General features: G+C 38.3%; 1 protein-coding gene across 2 annotated transcripts in view; it reads left to right on the forward strand.

Annotated features, from left to right (window-relative positions):
• LOC133993773 (zeta-sarcoglycan) overlaps positions 1-24,977 on the forward strand; it is a 169,801-nt gene that overhangs the window by 114,380 nt on the left and 30,444 nt on the right. For both annotated transcript variants that reach the window (XM_062432842.1, XM_062432852.1), the window contains 2 exons: positions 6,509-6,631; positions 9,417-9,489. In XM_062432842.1, the coding sequence (XP_062288826.1) occupies positions 6,509-6,631; positions 9,417-9,489 (196 nt within the window). The remainder of the gene's footprint in view (positions 1-6,508; positions 6,632-9,416; positions 9,490-24,977) is intronic.

Genomic DNA, 24,977 nt, shown 5'->3' on the forward strand with positions numbered 1-24,977 from the left:
TATGAATACAATGGAGACTTACAAAGCACAACCATCACATGAAGAGCCCTAGGCAAAGTAATTTTTTAAATAATAATTCAGATTTTACTTAGTTTTACTTAAAGAACAAACCCTCAAAAAGTTTGATAATGTATACACACATAGCTTACTTTTCTTGTACATCTACTTCAGATCAAAGCAGATTGTAGAATATCACATTTTGTATTTGCTTTTCATAAGATGACCAAACAAAGAGACAGTTGCCCTCACTGCCAAACTGAAGCATCAGTGAAAATAATGCATAGACTACTTTTAATGACCTGAAAGTCAACGGCTGTGTTAGTCTGTATAAGGCTTACTATAACCAAACTGCTGAGCTGTGATGTGTATGGAGTCACTGTTTCCGATTGGAGTTTTGTGTGAACAATGACAACCAGGAACCTGCGACAGCAGGCTGGTATATGAATAGGTGAGAATGGGTTTGAACATGTACTTTAGCCAAAATTAAATGCAGAACCTGTGTTTAAAAGTCAACCCAGTGTTGTAGCACCATGGTTGAAACATTAAAATGCCTTTGATATCTGATGTCTCAGTGAACTGAAGCTCATGTCACATGCTTGACATGTTAACAACTACAGATCTGACACATGCACTGATCACTGTTACTCTATTCACTACATCTCTTCATTAGTTATATATTCTAAAAGCTTTATTATTACTGATGGATCCTGCTGAGTTAGGCACTTGTGACAACAGAGGAGATCCTGTCAGGAAGCGATTATTTAAATCAGTGAACCAATTAACATGTCTGCTTACGAGGAGTCCTGTTGTTATTGGTGACAGCAGAATTACTTTGGTGTCATCAGTGGGAGAGACATTTGCTGGAGCAAATTAATTGACCAAAAGCACTTAATTTACACAGAATCAAAATTAGATACCTGCAGATCACTAACAAGATGAACAAAAAAGATCAGACAGTTCTTATTGGGCAAACCACTCCTTCTGCTGTTGACATCTACATGCGTGAAATGTGTACAATGATGAGACACTTAATGTAATTAAGTTGTCATCTCAAAGTTTTATTCAGTTTTCCCCTGAGAGCCTTTATTTCATGCTTTTTATGTTTCATCTTTTCATTGTTGTCAGTGTTAACATATGTTCAGAACAAACAGCTCAAACAGTGACTTCCGTAATAAGCTGTAGTCATATTTCTTCCATTTTATAATTTGGAGGATTACTGAATGACACATCAATTCGAAACTAAACTCAAAATAAGTTTTACAGCAGGAAAAAAAAATAGAAGTGAACCCATCTTTTGTTTAATTTTCCATTCTTACACTACATCAAAGTTAAACTGTTGGTTGAGATCTCTCCGCCAGCCATTGTTCCACAATTTGTCATACGAAACAAATACCACATGGCCCACTGTGTAATGTTGTTGCTTCTGTCAGTAGGTCTTAAATTATATGCAGGTACACGTTGTCCTGTCTAACATTTTGTCTTATGCTTCTGCTTTTCTACAGTATGTCTGATATGTGTTGTATATGAACAATGAAACTTCCACACTTTTTTCCAAGCTCTCACTGTCAATGAAAGTGTCACCATTCAGCTACTCTCTGAATCATTTATATACCCTTACTGAGAAGACAAGTAAAATACTGTAGATGCATGTGAATAAAACACAAATCTTTGGGAATATGCTGACCTGCACTCATGTTGGAAATCTGCACTACAAGCTGTATTACAGAACAAGAGCTGAACAGCCAAAGAGAACTAGCTAGATGTCTGAGACAGCAACTAGCACAGCACATCTCCAATTTAAACCCGCTTCACTTTCTCTTTATCTCTCCCTCTCGAAATTAAACCCTCCTTTTCCCGTCTTTCATACTCTTCTTACCCTGTTTCTCCAATCTCTAACTGTCAACCCCAAATCCAGCCCTTCAGTCTTTGCATACATTTGTAACACAGACACACACACACCTTGCTTTAGGGTGAGCCTTTCACAACACAAATCTCAATTGCTTTTTCAAACAGTTGGTGGAGGAGTGAGAGACTTAAGAAGGGGGAGATAGACAGGATAAAGACAGTGAGAGAGAGATGAGAAAGTAGGGTCTAATCCCAGATTGATGGCTGCTAATAAAGTTTGATTATGACTGACAAGGCACTTTGAGTTTCTAATTGACACTTGTAATAGCCTGGGAGCCCAGTCAGTGAAGCAATAGAAGGTTGGAGACTAGGGAGAGAGCGGGGAAGATAGAGACTTCTTGTTAGGCTCAGCAGTGTGGGAATAGTGCCATATCACAGTCCAAATTACAAAATGAAGGTAACATGGATGAACAGAATGAACAAAAGGCAAAGTGCCATGGCGACCACTGCGAGTAATTTGGCAACTTTGTCGGTAGATTTATCAACTTTCAGACCTCATCGCCAACCTTTTCTTGAATAGCCACCAGCAACAAATCTGCTGTGATTTTTTCAACCATTTGGAGCAATGTCAATGTTTTGTCTGCTGCAGCAATTGGCAACAAATAACTGCTGATGCATGCCATGGCACGTGCTTACAACTAATAACCACATATCCACCATAACAAGCCACCATAGACTTAGGTTAACTCAATTCACAATTTCAACTTTCCACATCCACCCCAAGCCATTTACCTTTTCAAAGGAGTCAATGCTTGTCAAACACTAATATAAATTGTTCAATTGAATAAGCTAATTTTTTTTCATCAGTAATATGTGATACATATGGATATACGCTGATTAGAGTTGGTTGGAAATCCTGAACATGTCAACAGTCACAACTCAAATCATGAAGAAAGGCTTTTAGAACTCGACTTCCTGTTAGCTGTTGCAGATCAAGTCAGAGCACTAGGTAGGAAGATGTTTCCCGATAGTGAGATAGCCAAACAGTGTTGCTATGCCAGAACCAAGACCGTCTGTATAGCAAAAACGTGGGCTAGGAATGATGATGAGTACATTACAGAAGCAATGAAGTGGTTTCCTCACAACCTTGCTACAGATGGGAACACAGATATAAAGGACCTCATTGTGGTTAGGCTTTTTGATGCCAGTTTGGGAGGATAGTTGTGATATTCCTCAATATTTGTGAATCAAGAGAGTCTACTGGGACCGAAATATTTGAATTGCTTGATGGTAAACTAAGTAAGAGAGGCATACCATGGTCAAATTGTGTCAGATTTGCTTTTCTTTTGCTTTGTGGCTGCAGTTATACAAGGTTTGGAGAAAGAAGCAGCAGCTTTATTTATTAATTAATTGTTTTAAGATGTATTTTTGGGCTTTTTTACCTTTATTCAACAGAGGGTGGCATAAAGACTGACAGGAAACAGGGAGAGAGAGAGAGAGGGGGGGGAATGACCTGCAGCAAAGGTCCCTTGCCAGAATTGAATGAGAGATGCTGCCTTTATGTTGCATGTGCCTTAACCACCCAGCTACCAAGGTGCTCCAAGCAGCAGCTTTTTTTAAAGCACAAAATCACCATTTATTACTATCTAGGCAAAAGAGGAAGATCCTCAAGCTGGCCTCCACAAAATGGCTGTCGGGCACGACTCGGCACAACTCGGTGTGTTTAAACTGGTAATGGACTGACTTGATGACTTGATGACTTGATGCAGACAAAAGTGCCAATGGAAAAACCTTATCTTGGGAGACTATGAATCCTCTACTGCAACAGTAGGATCCCCCTACTGTTTTCTTTGAAAATGAGGTGCATGCAGCAAGGAAAAAGACACAACTGGCAAATCTCTCGATGTTGCCAAAACCACCATCTGGTCCTAAACAGATGCCTAAAGCCAAACCACTTAACAGTTCAAAGTTAAAGCTCCTGCACACCTTGCTGCAGACATTTACTTAACCATATTCCTTTTCAAGCTAAATGAATCCAGAAAGAAGAGAAACAGGATCTGACTAAACTGGTAATGTACTTCAGTTCTTCACCAGCCCTGTGTCAATGGTGTGTTCACTCTTTCTGAAAAGAGCCATACTTAGTTTTGTCATCAGCAACCAAATGCTTAAAAAGAGGAGCAATGCATATACATACCCCACTTCCAACTTTGGAGCTACAATTGCAGAAGGTATAGCTTTAATTCTGTAAGCCTAAGCACGTGATGACAATGATGAATGAAATTGGTAGAAGTATCAAACCTGCAGCTTACCACATGGTTTCCAAATTTCCATCACGGGGATGAACTGCTTATGCATGTTGTTGTGGCATTGCTAAGAGGCAATCTATGAAATTGCTTTATCCCCGGTTCTTTATCAGTTACTTTCCTTCTATTCTGCCTGAAGAGGTCACTGTGGATTATGTGGAAGATGAGTTCCGGGTGTATCAAACCACCAGCTTTGGGGGCAGCATCCTCGGCAAGTGCAATAATGAGGCCTGGCAAGACATTTGAAGAGGGGAGATATGGAGGTCTTCTCCAACCTTTCAGCAGTCATGCTTCAGTTTTCAGTCCCATTACCAAAAACAAGATCTAATACAGAACCAACCTGAGCACTGACATGATAAGCGCCTTGGTGACAAGAAAGATGAGCATGGCTGAAAAGGGGACTGTGTGTCACATGGAAGTCTTCAGTGATGCTCTTCTCAGAAAGGCCAAGTCAGCCAGCTCTGAGGCAAAGCAGTGAAGAACAAGTGCCACTGCAAGTAGAGGTGATAAATGATGCAAAATGCTATCTCAACTAAGGTTAAAAGAAAGGGGACATCAAGGTCAAGGTGAACAAAACACAATGAGAATACACACAAAACAAAAAGAGTTCAGACAAAGCCTGGGTAAGATATATATAATAGTTAACTATTCATTTATATAACATGTCAAAAATATCTAAGCTCTATGTCCTGTTGAACGGCTTTCATTGCTACAAATACATGCGCTTTAAAGGGACATAACATGCCTATTGTGATTATCTATTATTAATATGTTATGATGCCAGATGCCTGTTTAAAACAAAGTTCCAAAACTATTTATTTATTAACCTTTGTTTTGCCTCGAAAGACCATTGAGGAGGAGTCCTCATTTACAATGGTGTTGAGAAACATTTACAGCAACACAACAAAACACAAAACAATATCAGGTAAAGAAAACAAAAGAAAGAAAGAAAAAAAATATTAGGAAAAATAAAAATGAATAAATACTGTTAAACAGTCAAGATACGGTGAAATAAAAAACAGTTACAATCAAATAATACAAGGTCTGAGATAAGGCTTTTGAACAGCTTTATTGATTGTAAAAATTGTAATACCTTTTGCAGATTGTTGCAAAACTAACAACAAAGTACTAACACATTTTTTCTTTCCTTTAGTACACAATCATTTCCCACTCCATTTTAAATCTCTGGGTATCTGTCTACCTCACTTTCAATATCTGTGTATTATACTTTTTGCACTTCTCACATTGTTCATTTAGTGTGTGGACCTGAAGAAAAAAAGAATGAGCAGTTTCATACGAGGTGGAAATGTAATTTGTCAATATTGTCTTCAACATATTCTAAACTTGCTTTGTCACATCCATCATTTCTCTTCAAATTGTTTTATGCCTTCAAGGCAAATCATAAGGGACCTTTAAGGTGAAAGCTATAATTATCAAGTTAAACAGGGACTGTACAAATTCCTAACACAAGTGAGTCATTGCTTTTTCACTTTTGTTTGAAACATTTCACCTCTGAGTTCCAGAGGTGAACCTGATGATGACAGCATATGCACACCACCTACCAGCTTTCATAGGTGGGATATCTTGCTTAAAGTATCTAATTTAAAGTCATAATTTGCAATCATTTTATATGTATTCAAATCTTTTTTCCAAGTATAAATGACTATGTAACACTAAAGTGATTCCACATAACCAACTCATGAAAGCAGTTTTTAAGGGCCTCTTCACCCACATTACTAAAGCTCATACAGTAATTTATTACCTTTATTTGAATCTATCCATGCAGATAGTTTCAATTTGTGTGCTGAAGTTTTGAGATTTTCCGTGTGAAATGCATGCTGCCTCTCCAATACAGAACATTTAAGAATATAATTTCAAACTTTGAACAGAAACAGTTCCCCCTTTTACTCTGGATGATTCGCAAACACTGACTGTTTCTTTAGTAGAAAGAATTCCTAAAACAGTTGTTTACAGTGTGTTCTGTGGATTACCCAGAGTTAGTGGGACTTTACTCCACAGGTGAATTTCTACGATTTTACTACTTATTACATATCGCAATATCTCAGATTTAGCCACTTGCCAGGTTGTAATGTTTAAGGTGTTTTGCCCTAGCAAACTATTCATAATATCACTACTGATATTGCATTGGTGTCACAGCAAGACACATAGAACAAACTTAGAGATGCTGGGGTTCAGGGTTCAAATCCCTCAGTGGCTGTTGAAGCTAAACCTTCATGCACTAATGGTTCTGTAAGTAACTAAAGATAAAAAACATCTTCCAGATGGTTCATTTCATGTACAGTGAATTTTCCTCTGCTCTAAATGTTAACCTCATGCCCCTGTGTCTCTTTCTTTCTTAGGTTCAGAGATGGTGGAGGCCCAGTGTCAAAGGTTTGAGGTGAGGAGTGCAGATGGAGAGAGAGTTCTGTTCTCTGCAGACGAAGAGGAGATCAGCATCGGCACTGAGAAACTCAGAGTCACAGGTGGGTTTACACACAAAGGGCCTGATTTCCAAACTCTCCATAAAGACACGCAAAACCCTCATTTAAATACTGCTGTCTCCACCCCGTTGCACCTGTTTTCATTTATGCAGTTATTCTTAGTAGATCATCCGCAAAACGCACGCAAACGGCACGCGCAATCTATTGCACCGTGCACGTAATTTAGTACCCACTATTTGGGATCTTACTAAAGGCCCAAAGAGTGCAAAACATGTTGTAATTGTATATTTGGGGTATTTGAGGTATTTCTTCAAATCCCCATAATGTAAATACATATTGTACATATTCATTTGTTACGAGTTCTGTAAGGCAGACTGAATCATGTTCATTCATCTAGATATATAACATACATCATGATGACTACACCTTAACTTGTTGCTCTCTGAAATGTAATTAAAAGGGCAATATTACTCATATTTCCACAGCAGTGAATCATGGTGACATTATAAATGAATGTTAATCATTCTACATGCATATAAAGTATAGATGACTGTAGAGGTCAGCTTTGACATGCTCCCATGTTCATTCTCAGCATTCATGAGAAACTGATGTTTTCATGATTTATGCCAGACTGATCATGTGTTGGACAGACAGTGGGCTCAGATTAATTTGTGTTGAGTAACAAGGTTACTTAAAGACACACACAGTTTACAGTACATACACATGTTAAGCGGTTACATAAAGTGCTCTTGATGAGTGCAGCCAAACAAGACTTTGGTCAGCAAGCGAAGCAATTTTTACTGAATTGAAAAAAAGAGAAGAAAAGGGCAGGCGAGAAATACAGAAGAAAAGAAAAGAAAAGAAAAGAGGGAAAGAGACAGATGGGTGAGAACTCTTAGCAAAGAGTAATTGCAGAGGAGAAAAGAGAAAGCAATTTAAGTGAAATGAAAAAAAGAAAGTGAAAAAAAAGAAAGTGAAAAGTGAGAGGGAAAATTTCTCACTTCTGCTCTTTGTCTTTATTGTGGTAAAATAGCTTTTTTCTGTCTCTCTAATTTACTCATCTTATTATTTAATGAGAGAGAGAATATCAAGTGGAGGCTGGTGGAGCTTAGCCAGTTTTGTGTGCACAGTATGTGCGCATGTGTGCATATGTTTGCTTTCAGGTCTGAATTTGTCTATGGTTCCGTTTTCCAAGACCTTTACACAAACACACACATTCATGATTCAAGGTGAACCATACAAACTGTGCACGCGCACACACACACACACACACACACACACACACACACACACACACACACACACACACACACACACACACACACACACACTGAGAGGGGAGATTTGTGTATTAGAGGCACTCTGAAGGAATGGGCAGGCAGAAGATGGAAGGAGAGATAAAGGGGTGGTCTAGAGGCGATTGTTGCTGTCATTAACTGTTTGATTGAGGTGTGAGAAAAGAGAGTGAGCAGTTATTTATTTTTCTTTTAGATCTGTAGATGGATAATGTTTTACATTTAAGCTGAATTATGTAACTTTCCACACGTTGCTTTAGAGTTAGGGTTAGGGTTCGGGAGTCAATGAAAGAAATGTGACATTGCAGCAAGTGAGGTGTAATATCAGTGGGCTTATGCTTAATTTCCAGCCATGACTATATAAACAAACCTCTGTGGGAAGTATGTTGGTTCCAATGCATTAGCTGTACTTTGAAATAATTTGATGGGTAATTGTGTGCCAGGACATTTGGCATCCAACAGAGTGCACACAGTGTCACAGTATAGCAGTTATACCAAAAGTAACACGTTCAGAGGCTAGAAGATCCACCTCTAACTGCCATTTCTACCATTGTTTAGATGATGAAAATAATAAGAATAAGAATGCCAACTTCATTTGTCTAGCATGTTTCATAAAAGAAATGCAGCTCAAATTGCTTTAAAACTAAATAAATTACACACACAAAGTGTTGAAAATATGAAAATAACATAACAGCTGAGCAACTAAGAGTAGTTTTTCTTTTCTTTTTCTGTCATTTGACAGCTGCATAAAAACACTTGTGCAGCATTCAATGTGGCTTGGAATACACCTTTAGAATTAAATGTGCTTCAACCAAAAATTACAACACTTCCTCCCAGTTTAGGGCCTTTTGAAGTTCAGCTGCACCTTATTGAAGATGTTGTCTTCCTCTTCCCCTGGGGGCCTCCTTGAATTAAACTTTGGATATGCTGTTAACGTTTCGAAACAACTACTCAGACGATAGCTTTTTGTCATGTTTTTGCCTACCAACTGGCAAAGCAGCCTTGTGCAACATCTCACTTTTAGCCGTGCCAAGCTCCCAGCATGCTTTGTACAGTCTCAACAGGACCAGTGACCAGTGCTTCCCCCAAGCATCTGTTCAGGGCTGCAGACTATAGCAGAGGTGCCTGCTGGACATGTGGGGTTAAATGCTGCTTTATATTGTATGCTTTTCTATAAACAATCCCATTTATTTACAGAATCAGGAAAATGGGCTACGGTCATGTAAACCACTTTATTAAGGTTATGAATAGGTTGAACGTTAAAAAAGTTTCAAAGTAAAATTCTAGAATCACCACCACCCCAACCTGCACATTTTTACTTTGTTGGCACTATGTTGTAAGTAGAAATATCTTTGTACTTCAAGTTGTATTTGAGCATAATTCATAGGACACATGGCTGATATGGGCACTGCATGCATTTATAGTGTCTGCCACAGGTCTGAAAAGAAAGAGATGATGCAATATTGTGCTGTTTCACACTAAAGATGATTGTTTTCTTCCCTCCCTTTCATCCACTCTTTCCTTCTCCACAGGAAATGAAGGTGTGGTGTTCAGCCATTCTGTAGAAACATCACATGTGAGGGCAGAACCCTTCCAGGACCTAAAGTATGTATTCTGAATCATTTTGTGTTCATATACATGTCTGTGTCTGTGGTTGTGGTCTGGCACTTCAGTTCGATTTACAAAATCCCCTTGTTGTTAATATTTTAGTTGTGGTAGAATATTGAAGTGCATGTTCTCATGAATAATTACTCACAGATAAAAACACAAACAACAAAAAATGTGTTGTTATGTAAAAGCATTAGCTGCTGAGTTGGTTAACTAGTCAGTCCTGTCCTACAAAAAGCTCATTATTTGTACTCAGCTCACTGCAGAGGGAGGTGTGCTGGTGATTGGCAGCCTGACAGGCCTGACAGAGGGAGCAAAAGCCCTTGGGTCTACAGTGTACAAGGGTCTGCTCTTACTAAGGAGAGTCTTCCATTGATACATTCACTTGAACACATGCAGTGCAGGGCATAAAAATGCAAGCTCAGTTTATCCCTTTTTATTCGTGGAATAGAGTGTATCACCTTTTTAGCTGCAATGTCAATAGAATTTACATGTTTGTTTACCTTTTATATTTACAATTTTTAGAAAGAGATAAACTGTGATGGAGAGTTCTTGTGACCACAATCAGCTCCTCATCAAAGCTGAACAATAAATGTGTGTGATGAATGAAGGAGGGTACCTCAGCTCAGTGTGGCCTAATGTTGCTTACAATAACAACAGCTCCGACTGCTGGTCCCTCTGTTGCTGCATTACATCACTTTATTGTGTGTATATTTGTGTATCTTCTGCTCTACTGTGTTTTGGGTGTCTTTAACGGGCATATGAAGTTCCTTAATTACTAAATCACTGCCTTATTTGGGTTGTGTCAGATAGGATTTATCTGAAGTGGTATTTGGCCAGGAAGGAAAACACAAGCAGGACAGAGAGACAGAGGAAGTTGAAGAAGTGATAAGGTGTGGAAGAAATCAAGATGTGTGCAACACTATGTACAAGGGAAAGGAGTAGAAAAAGGGAGGGAGATATATAATTGACCCAAGACAGGAAGATGACATTGAGATTGGACACTAAACAGAACACATATGAGGAAGAAGGGTTGGAATAAGGGATACAGGATAATCAAAAGATAGAAGAAAAAGAGTACAGAGGGCAGAGGGCAGAGGACGGTGACAGAGTGAAGGAGTTTACAAGGAAGGGATGTAAGTTAATGTATAGCAGAACAGTTTAAATCGAACTGGCTCCTGCAGTGAGATTTGAGTCGATGCAGCAGATAATGTAAAAGGACAAAAATGTAAAAACATTCAGGGTATGCAACAGGGCCTTACTATTGAGACAAGTGTAAAATATGTCGAGGTCCAAATTAAATGAAAGGGTTAACTAACTAAAAAAGGTCAATTGAAGAGCTTTAAGTAAGAACTAGGGAGTTTGGTGAGAGGAAGTTTCGGCCGGCTGATAATGGCACATAAAATGTTAGCCATTATGAATGTCTAAATGTGAGTTGGTTGGTTGCCTGGTACTCCTCTTAAGGATTTCATAAACTTTTATTAAATCTTAAGTCTTAAGTCTTATTTAATCAGCGTGTATCAAGTTTGGCAGCAGCACCATCGATGACCTCCTCTTCTCTCAAACAATTACAGGCATTTTAATTTAATCCCATTTGAAGTTAATATTATTTCACTTCATTGAATTGAATAAATTGCCTGCTCGAGTTGATGCTCAGTCAAATAGTTGTTTGTCTTAGCAAGTGTTATCTGAACCAGGGCCGTCTCCTTCCATTTGTGATATCAGTTTACCTTAAAGCTTGTTTCCCATGTTTGCATGTAACTGGCTCAGTGAAGAGTCTGAGGTACTCCTCTGATAGTCCAACAAAAGTATGAAAATTAAGACTAAAGGGTACCCTACATGTTTCAGTTAAACATGACATAGAGGTATTAGATTTACAGACAGAGAGAGACAAAAGAATGATTGAGCAACACAAAATAAGTAGTAGAGCAAATAGGACCCCATGTATGCTGAGGGATCAAAGGAGATGAGAGGGGGGAGGTATTTTGAAGAGTGGATGAACTAGAAGGAGGTAGATTAGTTGAAGGAAACAGAGAAGTGATAGACAGCGGCATGTGAGTAAGTGGGATGGAGGAAAAAAACAGAGGGAAGAAGGCGCTAGAACATTGGGTCAGTGGACAGGTCAGCGCAGATAAGCAAGGTGATGAAACCTGTGGTGAAGTCCTGAGGTGAAGGAAGAGAAAAGGAAGCACTCCAGTGACTGGTGTTATAAATTCAACACAGCCAATCTTTAAATCTGTGCCGTTTGATTTTTCATCAGTTCTAACAGATTAACACCTCTGTGGAGTGGCATGTAACACATTATTGTCGTTAAAAAAGCATTTAATGCGTCAGTTTTGCCTGAATTGAATTTATCATCATCATCACTGTCATCAAAAACATAACTGTAACCACCTAATAGCATGGATATATGGTGATAGAAAAATATATTACATACATTCAGTCACACACACACATACACACACACACACACACACACACACACACACACACACACACACACACACATTGCACTGACCTTTAAACTGCGTCATGTACTCCAGGCTTATTGAAAACCACATAAAAATAAAACTGATATAAAGGCGATTACATGCTTCAAATTCATCCCCCTCTTTGTCATCAGTCATTAGATGTTAAATGGAAGAGAAAGAAACAACGGAAAGACTAAGCATAGTCATTATAATGGTGATTTTTTTCCCCAGCTGTATTAAATATCAAAAGCTAGTTCACACAGCAGATATTTCACACTCGACGCAAAAATAAATAAAGGTTGTCTTTCCTTTTCTTAATTTACAGGCACTATTCACCAGAGATCTGTTTCTTTTTGTAACATTATTTTGCTTTCTCCTTATATCTATATCCTCATCTTTCCACTTCATAACTCCCTTATTGACACACACATACATTTTCTAGTCCTCGTTCTCATTCTGTCTAGTTCTTCCCAAATGTACGTTCCTACATTTTGCCAAATTCCCCCTTTTTCAGTCTCATTATGAAAAGTAGAGCGTTATGCAGTGAAGGTAAATGGGACATGTAATGAGCGGATTGTAGTCCATTTAAAGCTAATGATCTATCTTACAGTTTAACAGTAAGAGAGGGGGAAAGGAAAATATGGAAACAAAGAAAGATATACATGGTACACAATTTACATGTCAAAATACAGGTAAAGAACAGATACAGTATAGGTCAATCTGCATCTTGTATACTTTAGTTAGTGGCAATAAAAGCAGTTTTGGCTAAAGAACCTCTGCTAAAGAATTAAGTTTTGATATTTTACTGCTGCACATTTGTAAGGAATTTATCTTTGTTATATGCAGGGGACAGAATGAAAAATGCAACAGACTGAAAAGAATAAATTAAAGATTGGATGACACACTTAACATCAAGTTATATTTGGGCAAACACAGACTTCAGTTGACAATGGGGAATATTTCACAAGTTAAAGACTAACATCTCCAGTCCTGCGTTTCTATCTCATAAAAAGTAAACTTGAACTGCAACAAATCTAACAGAAACAAAACAGAAACATTTTGCATTTGTATTATTTATTTCCCCCCTTTGCGACTGAATCAAGTAGAAGAAACTGCAAGCAGGCTTGTAGCATGCCAGTCACAGTGACCAAAGTTGTCAGCAGTGAAGATTTCTATCAGTACTGGTTGTTGAAATGCTTCTTGTCGTGGAGGTAGATGTGACTGAAGCTAAAGAAACATGAATGTAAAACACACAGTGCTAGAACTGGGTTATGCTAGTAGCAACAAAATGCTCAGCAGCCTGCGTTCCTGAGAACACTCCAGGAATGCTACGCCTTGTGTTTTCAAATGTTCTGGTGTGATCGCCACTGTAAGCTGTGCACACACTATTCTGCTTTTCTTTCCAAAACTGCTTTTCCACTTTAGAGTGTATGGGGAGCAGCTTGGAGGCAGAAAGCGGTCGCTTTGGAAAACGTGCTGTGCCTGGCAACTTGTAAAGCAGCGCAGTTCAACATCTTACAGAGGCATTCATGACAGTGACTGACTAAATAACATGAAAAAAAGCAGTGGTAGACAATATGTAGGCTGTCAACAACAACAACAACAACAACAAACAGACTGAAAATGGAGTAAGTAGCTGTAGTATTGGCTTTGATGTGGGTGTTGTTTAATGTTTAAGGGTTGTCGTTGGTAGAATTTACTGATAGCAGCAGCATCCCCAGTGTGTCACTGTGATAACAAAACACCTTTTTCATTATCAGCACAAACATGTAGCTTACACAGCAATTTAACGACAAAACCCAAAACAGTCATAATGCAGCCTTAGGTAGTCAAGAAAAATCCCCCATGTAAGGATGGCAATGTTTAGTGGACATACGCATTTTGGGAACTATAAATTTGAGGCAGATGTCTGTCATAACAACTATCCTCAGTGTCAATTAGGTTTGGGCATGACTGAATTGGCAAAAACAGGCATCACAATTTTGTTCAGTTGTGTACTTACATTGTCCAAAATGTTTAAAACAATTTTCAAACCCAAAGAAATCTGTATGTTTAATCAAGGTAACAGTCTGTTTCATTTGGTCGCCTGTCAATGGTGTCATACCGGTTCTGCAAAACGGTGTACGTTGTAATATAGTATAGTTGGTGTTGTGGTTGTCAGTCAAAAAATTGTAATCAATTTTAAGCCAAATTTTTACAATAATTTTTTTTTTAGATCTTGGTGGTTTTTAAGTATTTATTTATTTTACTTTAGTCATTGGACATTTGGATCTTAAGTTATCAGAGAAACAATCTGAACAAATAGCAGCAGTTCAGCTCACAGCCCCTCCTGGAGGCCCTCTGCCCGCTGAACAGCATGGAAGAAACTCTGATTTTTAATGTGAAACTAATGTATTTAGTGGTTTTTACCAGGGTTAAACACCATGTATGTTTTGGAGAAGAGGAGACCTCTGCAGATAATTCAGCTCCTGCTAAAAACCTCCTGAACACCTGGATCTTATCAGAGAACCAAGCTGTGAAAGCGTTAGCATCTCCTTGGCCCCACAGCCTATTTACCACAACTGGACTGTGATATAAAATTACATAAGCTGTGAAGATGATATCTATATCACCTATGCTTTGCTTTATTTCCAACATCACTGTTGTGGCAGTGTGTATGTTTTGACAAGGAATGCTTATTGACTAAAAAGACCTACAGTATAGAATAGAATAAAACTGTATTGTACACAATGGTGGAAATTGTCTTTGGCTCACCAATAACAGACATACAATAGACAGAAATGACAAAAAAAAACCATAGTGGCAAGATCAATTGTCAGATCAAACAGACCCAATCTCCTCTGGTTCAATCCATTTTTGTTGTATGTAGTATATTCTGTATGCATATTTTATGTTTATTGTATACATTCAGATGTAGATGAAAGCTACGATACAAAGAGTACTCACTGAATCAGAGACCCCTTTACTTTTGTTTGTTTGTTTGGTGTTTTTGCATCCAGCATCTACTTGTATCCCACTGTGGTTTTGTGGATGAACACACAGTAGACAGAAATATTATGACTTAGTATTTTGGATATATGTCCATTTTGGGCCTCAAAAGCATATCACACCTTCCCTTCTTTATATTAGCTGTTTAGTTCAAGTTTCTGTTGCTTTAAGCACAGTGTATTGGTTCAGAATAACATAATAGCAAACAGTGATCATTTATTAAATGAGCAAAGCAATTGCACAAAAACTCATCACTTTATATCCCGACAAACCTCAACAATGGCTGTCACACATCATGAGTTACAGACTTTGCATTTAGACCTTCAGCAAAACAATGTAAAGAGCTTCTGGCATCAGGCTACAGAGAAAGGAAGAAACACAAACTAGGCGTTTTAGTCCTAAAAGCTTATCAGAAACACATACTCTGCAACAATTGTACATCTCCCACTGGGCCAACACAGTAGTCTAATTACAAAGAATGAGGAACCTGCTATTTTCCATGCAGTGCTATTGTTGGTCTGAATACAGTCTTAATCAAAACATCACTCAGCCCTAAGTGACATCAATCAAGACCAAAATCATCTTTCTACATTGTGTGCATTTTGACCAAATCAAGGACAATCACGCCATAAACAGACCTTGAAACAGTTTGCCTCTTGTCTTTAAAGGTAGTGTGTAGCTTTTGATTGCTGAGTGTTTCCATGACTGCATGTGTGTGTGTATGTTGAATGAAATGTGAACCTCCAATATCAGGCTTCCTTCAATATTTATAGTCTCCTTAACTCAGAAAATAGACTTTTCCTGCTTTTTCTTGCTTTCTCAGAATTCCTGCTTTTGAGCAATCTGTAATTTCCTAACACTTATGCTCGTTTTTGCTTCTTTCTGATGTAAAGTAGGCCACCCATGATATTGATTGATTGGTGTATTTCTTTTTTTCTCCTTCATTTTTGTTTCTGCTAATGTACCACATTATTTAATCTCATTTGTTTCATCATCATTGTCATATCTTGCCTTGGTTTACCCATGGCACTTCACTTGGATGTGGCTATTTTTAAAGATATGATAACATTCATCTTTGTTTGTTGCCATTCTTATTGTTGTTGTTAGGGTGGACGTAAGCTTTTGCCCCCAATTTTTAGGAGACGGAAAGAGAGATGGGGTGGAGAGGAGAGAAAAGTATGTCACATTGAAATTTACTAGAGATTTGATGAGACAAGGAGAATGTGTTTTAAAAATACAAATAATCTGTTTGGAAAAATGAGTGACACGAGTCCTGATAACACTCAGTAAGCACTGACAGCCAGCTGCCAAAGGTGTAGACAGAGATTGAGGTAAATAGAGGGAACTTTAAGCAACCTATAAAAAACTAAGGATAAAAAAAAACAGACAGATGAGTGGCTGGAAATCTAAATTGACAGTCAGGCAGATGGCTGACAGCTTGATGGAGCTGTAATCTGCATACTTTTTATTTAAATCCTATTTTAGTTCTACTGTATCTTGGTGCTAAGCCCCAAATATCTTTTTTGTGCCCATCTTTGGTGTTAAGCTTGAATTGCTATAGTGTTTTGGCTTTGCATTTTTCAGTGATCACTTGTCTATCCAGTAGTGTGGCCAATGCTGACACATACATCTCTTTAGATGTTTTGCTAATGAAGATCAAGGCTCTGTAGGTGGTTGTATAACAATATGTAAAAAAAAACATTTATTTTTTCATTTTTTATTACTGGCATCATTTGTATATTATAACAGCACATATCACTGAACATGCCATTTAGTGAAAAACAATGACACCTCCTCAAATGGAGAAGTAAAACCTTGCACAGAAGTGATGTGAGGAAAAAGATAAAGATATCTTAAGAAGAAGTATCAAATAAGGGGCTGTATTCCTGGACAATTACAGCAGGTATTGAGTTGGCAGTACAGCAAACTAGAAGATGACCCAGATGGTGAAATTAAGTAAAGCAGAACAAATAAACGTATAGATAAAAAAGGAGTCTATGAGATTATAGAACAATAGTCACCTTGACAACGATAAAAGAGACAGGAAGCATAAAGCGGTTGAGAAGAAAACTTTGGTCTCTACTTGCGTCATAGGAGCAGCATCACTAGACAAACAACTGCAAGAAAGAGAGCTGCTTTGACAGAGAGACAAAAATCAATCAATTACCTGACCAAAAAAGTTTGAGGAGTTTCATGCAGCAACATCACCACACTGACAGCTAGCGGACATTGGGTTACCCCTGGTCTCTGACTCTATCTGATGCTTGGCTCCACAGCAGAGAGAAACAAGCTGCTGCACCGTCAATATCTACCTTTTTCTAGCCACTCTTTCATCCTCTTATCCCTCCCTCTGTGCCATCTTCCCTATCCAAGTCCTGGGGTCATGAGAAGGCTCTCTGGGGTGGGTTAGTCCTAACAGGAGGGCAAGGGTATTTGAGAAGGATTTGAGCTTTGTGCTCCTTCCCACTATCCCTCACTCTATTTCATCATCATTCTTATCAATAATGGTACATCTTATCTTATTCCCATGTAGCATCCATCCTTTCATCCAAGAAAGTTAAAGAGGACTGCAGAGGAACTCTGAGCCCTATCGGACTCAGGGGCACAGGAAAGGATTTAATTTAAAAAGGAGTACAATACTGTAGAGTAAAAGTTTAAAAACCGGGCAGGGACAGTAACTTCCTCTGGTGGAGAGACAAATATAAGTGTTTATCCAAAATGATCTTTCTCACACACACAAACACACACATACAAAGACAGTTTCCACTCAAAATCTGGTATCTGTTAAAATGGAACTGCCACGAGCACACATATCTCCACATCACTTACACAGTACACTAATACATGAGTCTGTTACATTGAATATGTTGGAAATATGGCTTGATGCTCTGTAGATATATTTGTATGCCAATTGTATATATAGCAGCTGGTCATAGTCGAGTCAAAGAGTTTCTGAGCAAGGCGCTAACCCACTCAACAAAGAGCAATGAGACTTATTTATAGGCTCCACTCCTTTCAATACTACTACTACTATATTCTCACGTAGCTTTTGTCTCTTCATTCTCAAGAAGCCTTGCATGGGGAGATCAAAATAAGGACCTTTTTGTGTTTTCTGTCCTTGCATTCATCCCTCCATCCTGCATGTCTCCATCCAAATTAAAGCAGATCCATGGTGAAGTCAGCTCCTGAAAGTGGCTTTGGTGGTGGCCTGTCTTCATCCTTTTGTTCTGTCCTTCTCATTGTCTAATCCAGCAGGTTTCAGCCTAGTCCCCAGGAGTGCTGCTGTTTCTTTTTTTTTTGGTGGGCAGTTTCTGTTAATTACTATCACCTGGCATCTCAGGTGTAAAATAGCAGCTGATTAAACAGCAAGAAAGAATGATCACCAGCAGGGCTCTGATCCTGAGCTCTGGGACAGAGAGCCACTGATTTAAACAAAATGGAGGGGATCTTGCTCTGCCTTCTTTTCTGTCATCTATCTCTCCATCCCAGCAAGTGAAAGACTGACCTCCATGAGTAGATTAAATCATTTAGAGGGAACTGTGCTCCAACTATGCCTTTGTTTCATCCATCTCTCCCACATTGTTTTATTCATCCTTCTACCTTTTAGTCTTTAATGACTGTACAGCAGTGGAGGATCACAAGTTGTTGTACATGTTTCTCTGTAGTAGGTCCCTAAATGAAAAGACTACTAATATGACTTAATGGCCCTGGGTCCTAGGGGTACTTCCAATTTAACCCAATTACAGACTGTAAAATTTTACGAGTCCTTGAAGTAGGGGATGGGGAAATGATTCACCCTGTGGCCTCCATTTTCCTTTCCTGCCTCCTCAACACATCCTACAGTTCACTCAACTCTCAATAAGTTTCCAAACAACTTAAGGTGATGTTAGGGTCATAAAATATCTTTAATTACTTAATTTTCTTGTTTTTATGAAAACTATTTTAATAGTGTTTCTGCCTTGATGAAACTTAAAACAGTGAATACTGGTAAGGAGGGTAATACATTATGAGATTGTAATCATATGACACACTCATTGTCTTAAATATTTAAATGGCCCAAAGTAAGAGGTCTAAAAAATAATCTGCAGTTTGTCTTGAACATTCACATTAGAGAAGTACACTTCACATTTACGTTTCAATTGAGGTTACAATCCTTAAATGCCTACTAGAAACAGCAATATGATCTGAGTTAGCCCTACTTCCCATGCAAATTTTGAATGAGTCTTGGAGCAGAGTTGATTTAACCAGGTTCTCCTGTGAGCAGCCAGATGGAGGATCATGGTATGGGATGGCAAAGTACACAAGCCTAATTAGCTCCAAAACTCAGAGACTAAGCCCGCCCCTAGCTGTTTTTTGATTAAAAAGTTGAGGCTTGTGTCAAAGTAATTGGAAATCATTAAAATTTCACATTCTCTTTGAACTATGCCTTTGGGAAAAGCTTCTCTTAACACTACAGTCCCTCTTAAAGAATAGCAGTTGGCTTGCATGATGGTTTTTGAACAATGCCTGTTTTATATGCCTGTAAGGTCAACTTGACACAGGGATCGATTGCAAGTTTGGCAGGAGAAAAAAAAAACTTTGGTCTTTGTCTTCATCCTTTGTTGTCTCTCTCCTTCTCTTAATTCATTTCATGCTTTCAACTATGATCACCACAAGCAGCGCTGTCTTTAGAGAAATCCAGGGAGTACTGTTTGCCTCCTATAAGTGGGATGTTCAATGTGCATCGGAAACCTTTACACCACTTCTTTTAAGGATATAATTTATTTGATATCATTTATCCAATAAATTGTCAACTTCTCCATCAAACGTTGGCATTGTCACCAATCAAACGAACCCAACCACATTTGAGTCCTTTAAAAAAAAAAAAAAAAAAAAAAAGCTATCCTGCATTTTGGATGTATCTAACACCTCCCTTTTCTGTGGTACAACAAGGACAATCAGCCCTTCCCTGCTCTGTGCTGTCTCTTATCGATTAGACACACAGTGAAATCATTGAGAACAAAGGGAGTGAGGGAAGGCAAGCTGAATAACAAGCGAGCATGGTTATGGGAACGATCCATAATGTATCTGAAATTCTGTGTGTGTTTTTGTGCATTTGTAAGATTGTCATGTTCTACAAATTGATGTACTTTGTCCCAGATGTTGACTTTTGGAAATCAGTACTCTAAGTTGATGTGATAATGATGTGGCTGGTAAGGATGTCCTGATTGAACTTTTTGCCCCCTCTCAGAGCAGGAATTTTTGTTCTATATATATTGTAATTTTGGAAGATACAAACTTGATTTTTCTAACTTTGCTAAAGACTATTATAGTGTTTCCTTGTTGATCTGCAGTGTAGGGACAGGTAGACAAAAAGGGAAATTTATACTTAAGGCTGTAACTTTGGAAGAAAGCCATTTGATTTGACTGACCTACATGGCTGAAGCATCATGTTAGCTTCAGATAAGCTTTAGAATGATTTTATTTACACAGAATGAACTCAATCATGCCAAACAGCAGGGCTATATTCTTGGGAGGTCTTAATGCAATGTGACAACTCAAATCATGTGGACATGCATATGGATTTGCTTATCATTCAAGATTTTAACATGGAGGGGACAAGGGAATAAGGAGGCGTCCAACTTAGATTAAAATGTCAGAAACTGCGGCACATTCCGCTCCCCTCTATAATCCTTGCAAATGTTCGGTTGCTCAGAAACAAGACTGACAAGTTGCAGGCAAACACAAACCATCTACAAGAGTACAGTGATGCCTGCTTTATGGATTTCAGTGAGACATTGCTCACATCTACAAACACCAACTCAGGCTTCGGAGTGCCTGTCAGGCTGCCCAAATTGCTGTTGAAACCATCTACAGAGTGACACAAAGACACAAGTCCCTCTCCCCTGATGCTCTGTGTTTGTTAATGAAGGATTACTACTAATAACTGCAAATTGAACACATCACTGAATCTTTAGCAGTACCTGTCCAACAAGGAAAAATAAGACTTGTCTTGTGTTATGGCTCTATAAAAGGTGTATACAAAGCTTCTCCTGGGCCCCTCCTTGGTCCCTCTGACCACAGCCCCATCTATCCCACCTCTGTATACAAGCCAATGCTTAAGAGGAAGGAGGTGAAGACAAAAGAAGTCCATGTTTGGTGTGAAGATGCTGTTTCTGAATATCAGAGATGCTTTGATTGTACTGATTGGTCTGTGTTTAAGGACTCTGCCTCAGATATCAGTGAACTCACCAACAATGTATGCAGCTATATCACATGTTGTGAAGATACTGTCATTCCTAAGGAACATGTTGAAGTGTATCCTAATAACAAGCAATGGGTTACAAAATCCCTGAAAAATGTGCAAGATAGAAAACATAGGGCCTTCCTTAAAGGTGATGAGACAGACAGAAGAGAGGCAGAGCAGATATTGCCAAGGGCCAAGTAACAATATAAAAACAATTTAGAGGAAAATTTAAGCAGCAACAATTTGAAAGCAGTGTGGGATGAAATGAGGAAAATGACAGGGTAGCAAAACATTGAAAACAAGCCAGTTACCACTACAGGCTATGATAGAAATGCTAGTTATGCCAGAATGTTATTTCTCAGTTTATTTCTCATCTCTGTTTAACACTATCCACATACTATGTCACATGTTTTAACTAGGAATTGGCTCATTTATTTTAATCTTGATGTAAATCTTATGGGCGGGATTGTAGGTCTCAGAGGGTGAGAGTCAATGGCTTTCTGTCAGAACGGCACTCCTCTTCCACTGGCTCTTGTACCTGTCCCCTTTTCTGTACATTATTTACACAAATGATTATAGAAGCCAGCTAGAGGACAGGCACATCCTGAAATCCGCTGATGATACAGTTATCATCAGCCTGCTCCATAAAGATGAATCTGAGCATGTGCCAGTGGTAGATGAGTTTGTCAAATAAATGCCACAAAGGTCAAAGATATGGTCGTTGATTTTAGAAGGAAATCACCCCACCCATCATCTCAGACCTTCATCAAAGGAATTGGCATTGAGTTTGTAGAACATCATAAAATATCTCAGAACATGATAAAAACCTGAAGTTTGATCTCCATTCTGTTGTTGTCTATAAGAAGCGACAGCAACGTTTGTTCTTTGTTTTATATTGTGTCCTTGACTTCTAGTCAGGTCTCCCATCTGGAATAATAACGTGACTGAACTGAACTGTACCAAATTTTGTCCCCCATCACTTACAATGAAATTGCTTTAAGAGGCGATCCCTTGAGGCCAGTATTGACAATATAATCAATTACCATTACCACTGACCCCTTCCAATGTGGACATCTTTGTATTGATATATAACGCAATGAGATCAACAAATGTGAATCTTTACTTTAAATGTTTTCCTTTAATGACCATGACAATTTGGAGTTTGTTTTTTTTGTTGGGAGTTCAGTCTGAAGAATTCTGAAAACTGATTTTATCTCAGAGAAAGCACAAAGGAAAAGCAGATCAGAGGACTGTTGCTACATCTTATGATGAACAACACGTAATATTTAGTAAGTGGAGTAAAAACCACACCACAAAGGAGCTGTACTGAGCAGATCAACTTAAAAAGACAAGATGAAGCCACACATTGTTCAAGTGGTAAGATGCACTGAAGCTTTCCTATGTACCAAACTGTTCCCAAAAGTCATTGCTCCCTATTAATGTGATTTTTGTTTTTTGTTTTACATTTTTATTAGTAACCAGAGCTTTGGATCCCTGCCTCAGCAAACTGTAGACATTGTTGTTCTGTCTGTATTTGTTGTATTTGTCTTTTGTAATGTTTTGATTGTTGTTTGCCTGTTAGTTATTGTTCATCAACTGCTGTTTATCATTGGGTGTCATTGGATACATCTTGAGGGGGAATATGTGAAAATAACAAACCCGGTAAATATTCAACAGTCTCACCATATTGCCACGCATCTGTTTCTGGTGTGTATTTAATCGTGTATATGAGTCTGTGTGTGTATATGAACTGTGCTGTTGTGTGTTTCAGTGTGTGTATTACAATGATAGACGGCTGTTAATATCAGATTTTGCGACAGAGCCAAATGTTCCACCGTGGATAAAGGCTATTACAAATGGCTCTAGGCTGTTCTGGCTAGACACTGAAATCACAGCAGATAAATAACATTAGAAAACACAAAACTCTCTCTCTCTCTCTCTCTCTCTCTCTCTCTCACACACACACACACACACACACAAATACAGAGACATCCAAACACCCTGTATGCATACACACACATGCTCCTAATCCAAACACAGCAACAAGCAGCCGTATTGTGTTGCACAGTATTATGCGAAAATCTGACTTTATGGTGGAAATACAAGGCAGGACAGTAAAAAAAAAAAAGAAGAAGAAAAAAGCGACATCCAGAATATGCAGTAAACCCCAACAACAAAGAACAACCATCAAAAAGGTCACCATCTGTCTGTGTTATTGTCATGTGGCAATTGAAAATCCACTCACTGGCAGCCCTAAATCACGTAAATCTGAAATGTGAAAATGTTACACAACTCGCTATTAGAAATATACTCTGATACAATAATGATTAAGACACATAGTTTTGTACCTGCTAACTCCGGGGTGTCCACTTGGATCTCACTGTGTTTACATGGATTAAACTCTAACTTGCTTTATTTCTGACTTGATCGGGTATTATCAATAGTACATTTGTATTAACATAATTAATAGGTGACACAATTGATATCAAGAGAACTAATAGAACTAGAGACTTACTTAACTTGCTGTTGAGAAGGCTAATTTCTACTTTGATATATGAAATGGCACATTTTAAAACTTGATTGATCTTTTTTTTTAAAAGATGAATTCAGCTGACCTTGTCAAAGGTCACATTTTTGTAGTAATGAGTCTACAGAGTGTTTAATGGAAAGAAGTCGCTCCAGTCAAACATGGTATTGAATGATGAGAGACTGAAATGAGAGAGGGTGAAAAAGAAAACACAGCCAGAATCCAGCCAGGAGGTGAGGGACTGCGAGGAGGAATGAGAGAACAACTGATAGGATGACTGTAGGAGGGCAGGCAATGAGGCAGAGAAACAGAGAAAGACACAGAGTTGATCTTATTGATGTCTCTGTCTTTGCTTAGGGTTTCTTTTCTCACTATCAAACACATTATCTTCTGCTTTCCTCCTTTTTGTTCCTCATGCCTCAGTCTTTCTCTTTGCATCCACTCTCCAATATCTGTCCACTAGGGGGAGGGTATGAACTACTCTGTTATCTACTGTACCTATCATCCTCTCATCCTTCTCTTTATTCTATTAATTTGCTCATTGATGCATCACATATATTTGGTACTTGATGAGGCTTTGTCAAAATTATCAGGTTTTGTCAAAATGTAAAACAATGTTGCATCTTGTCACTGGTTTCCACCATAATTAAAGTTAAACATTATAAATGTTATTATATTTTATTTATTTTATTTTATTATAAATCCCTGCACTTCAAGTTGAAAAGATATACAGTTTAACTTTCTTGAATTATAATTTATGCTCTGTTAAAAAACATATTCCAGTAGTACTCACTTGCCCCAAAGGATCACTTATTTATTCAGTAGCTTTTTTATTGCATTTCTACAATCACCAAATGTCATGTGGCACAAATGCCAAAAAGCAAGGAGAGACAAACAATTCATATAGTTGCAAATGCAACAGTGTTTTTCTGTAACTGGCCCAAATTCAGCCCACATTGTTTGGGGAGAAGACATAATATGTTTTATAATATAAATGTATCAGATGTAATGTGTGTAATATGAACGCATCGCTTGTAGTGATGAACCTACAGTAAATGATTAGCCCCTCTCTGCTTTGCAGAGCTTCATAGCTAATTCTGGTTCATTGTTTAGCTGTCCAGCTGTAACCTCACTGTTTTGGTTCATGCTCACCACTCACAGTGTTGTTTACAGCCACAGCAGGCAGCTGTTTTCAGAGCAAAAGTCCTATAAGCTAACTGTACACTATCTGCTCAGCACTAAATGGCAAATATTTTCCTTCAGGAGTTAGTAG

Source organism: Scomber scombrus, chromosome 2, assembly GCF_963691925.1.
Source record: "Scomber scombrus chromosome 2, fScoSco1.1, whole genome shotgun sequence".
NCBI classification, from domain to species: domain Eukaryota; kingdom Metazoa; phylum Chordata; class Actinopteri; order Scombriformes; family Scombridae; genus Scomber; species Scomber scombrus.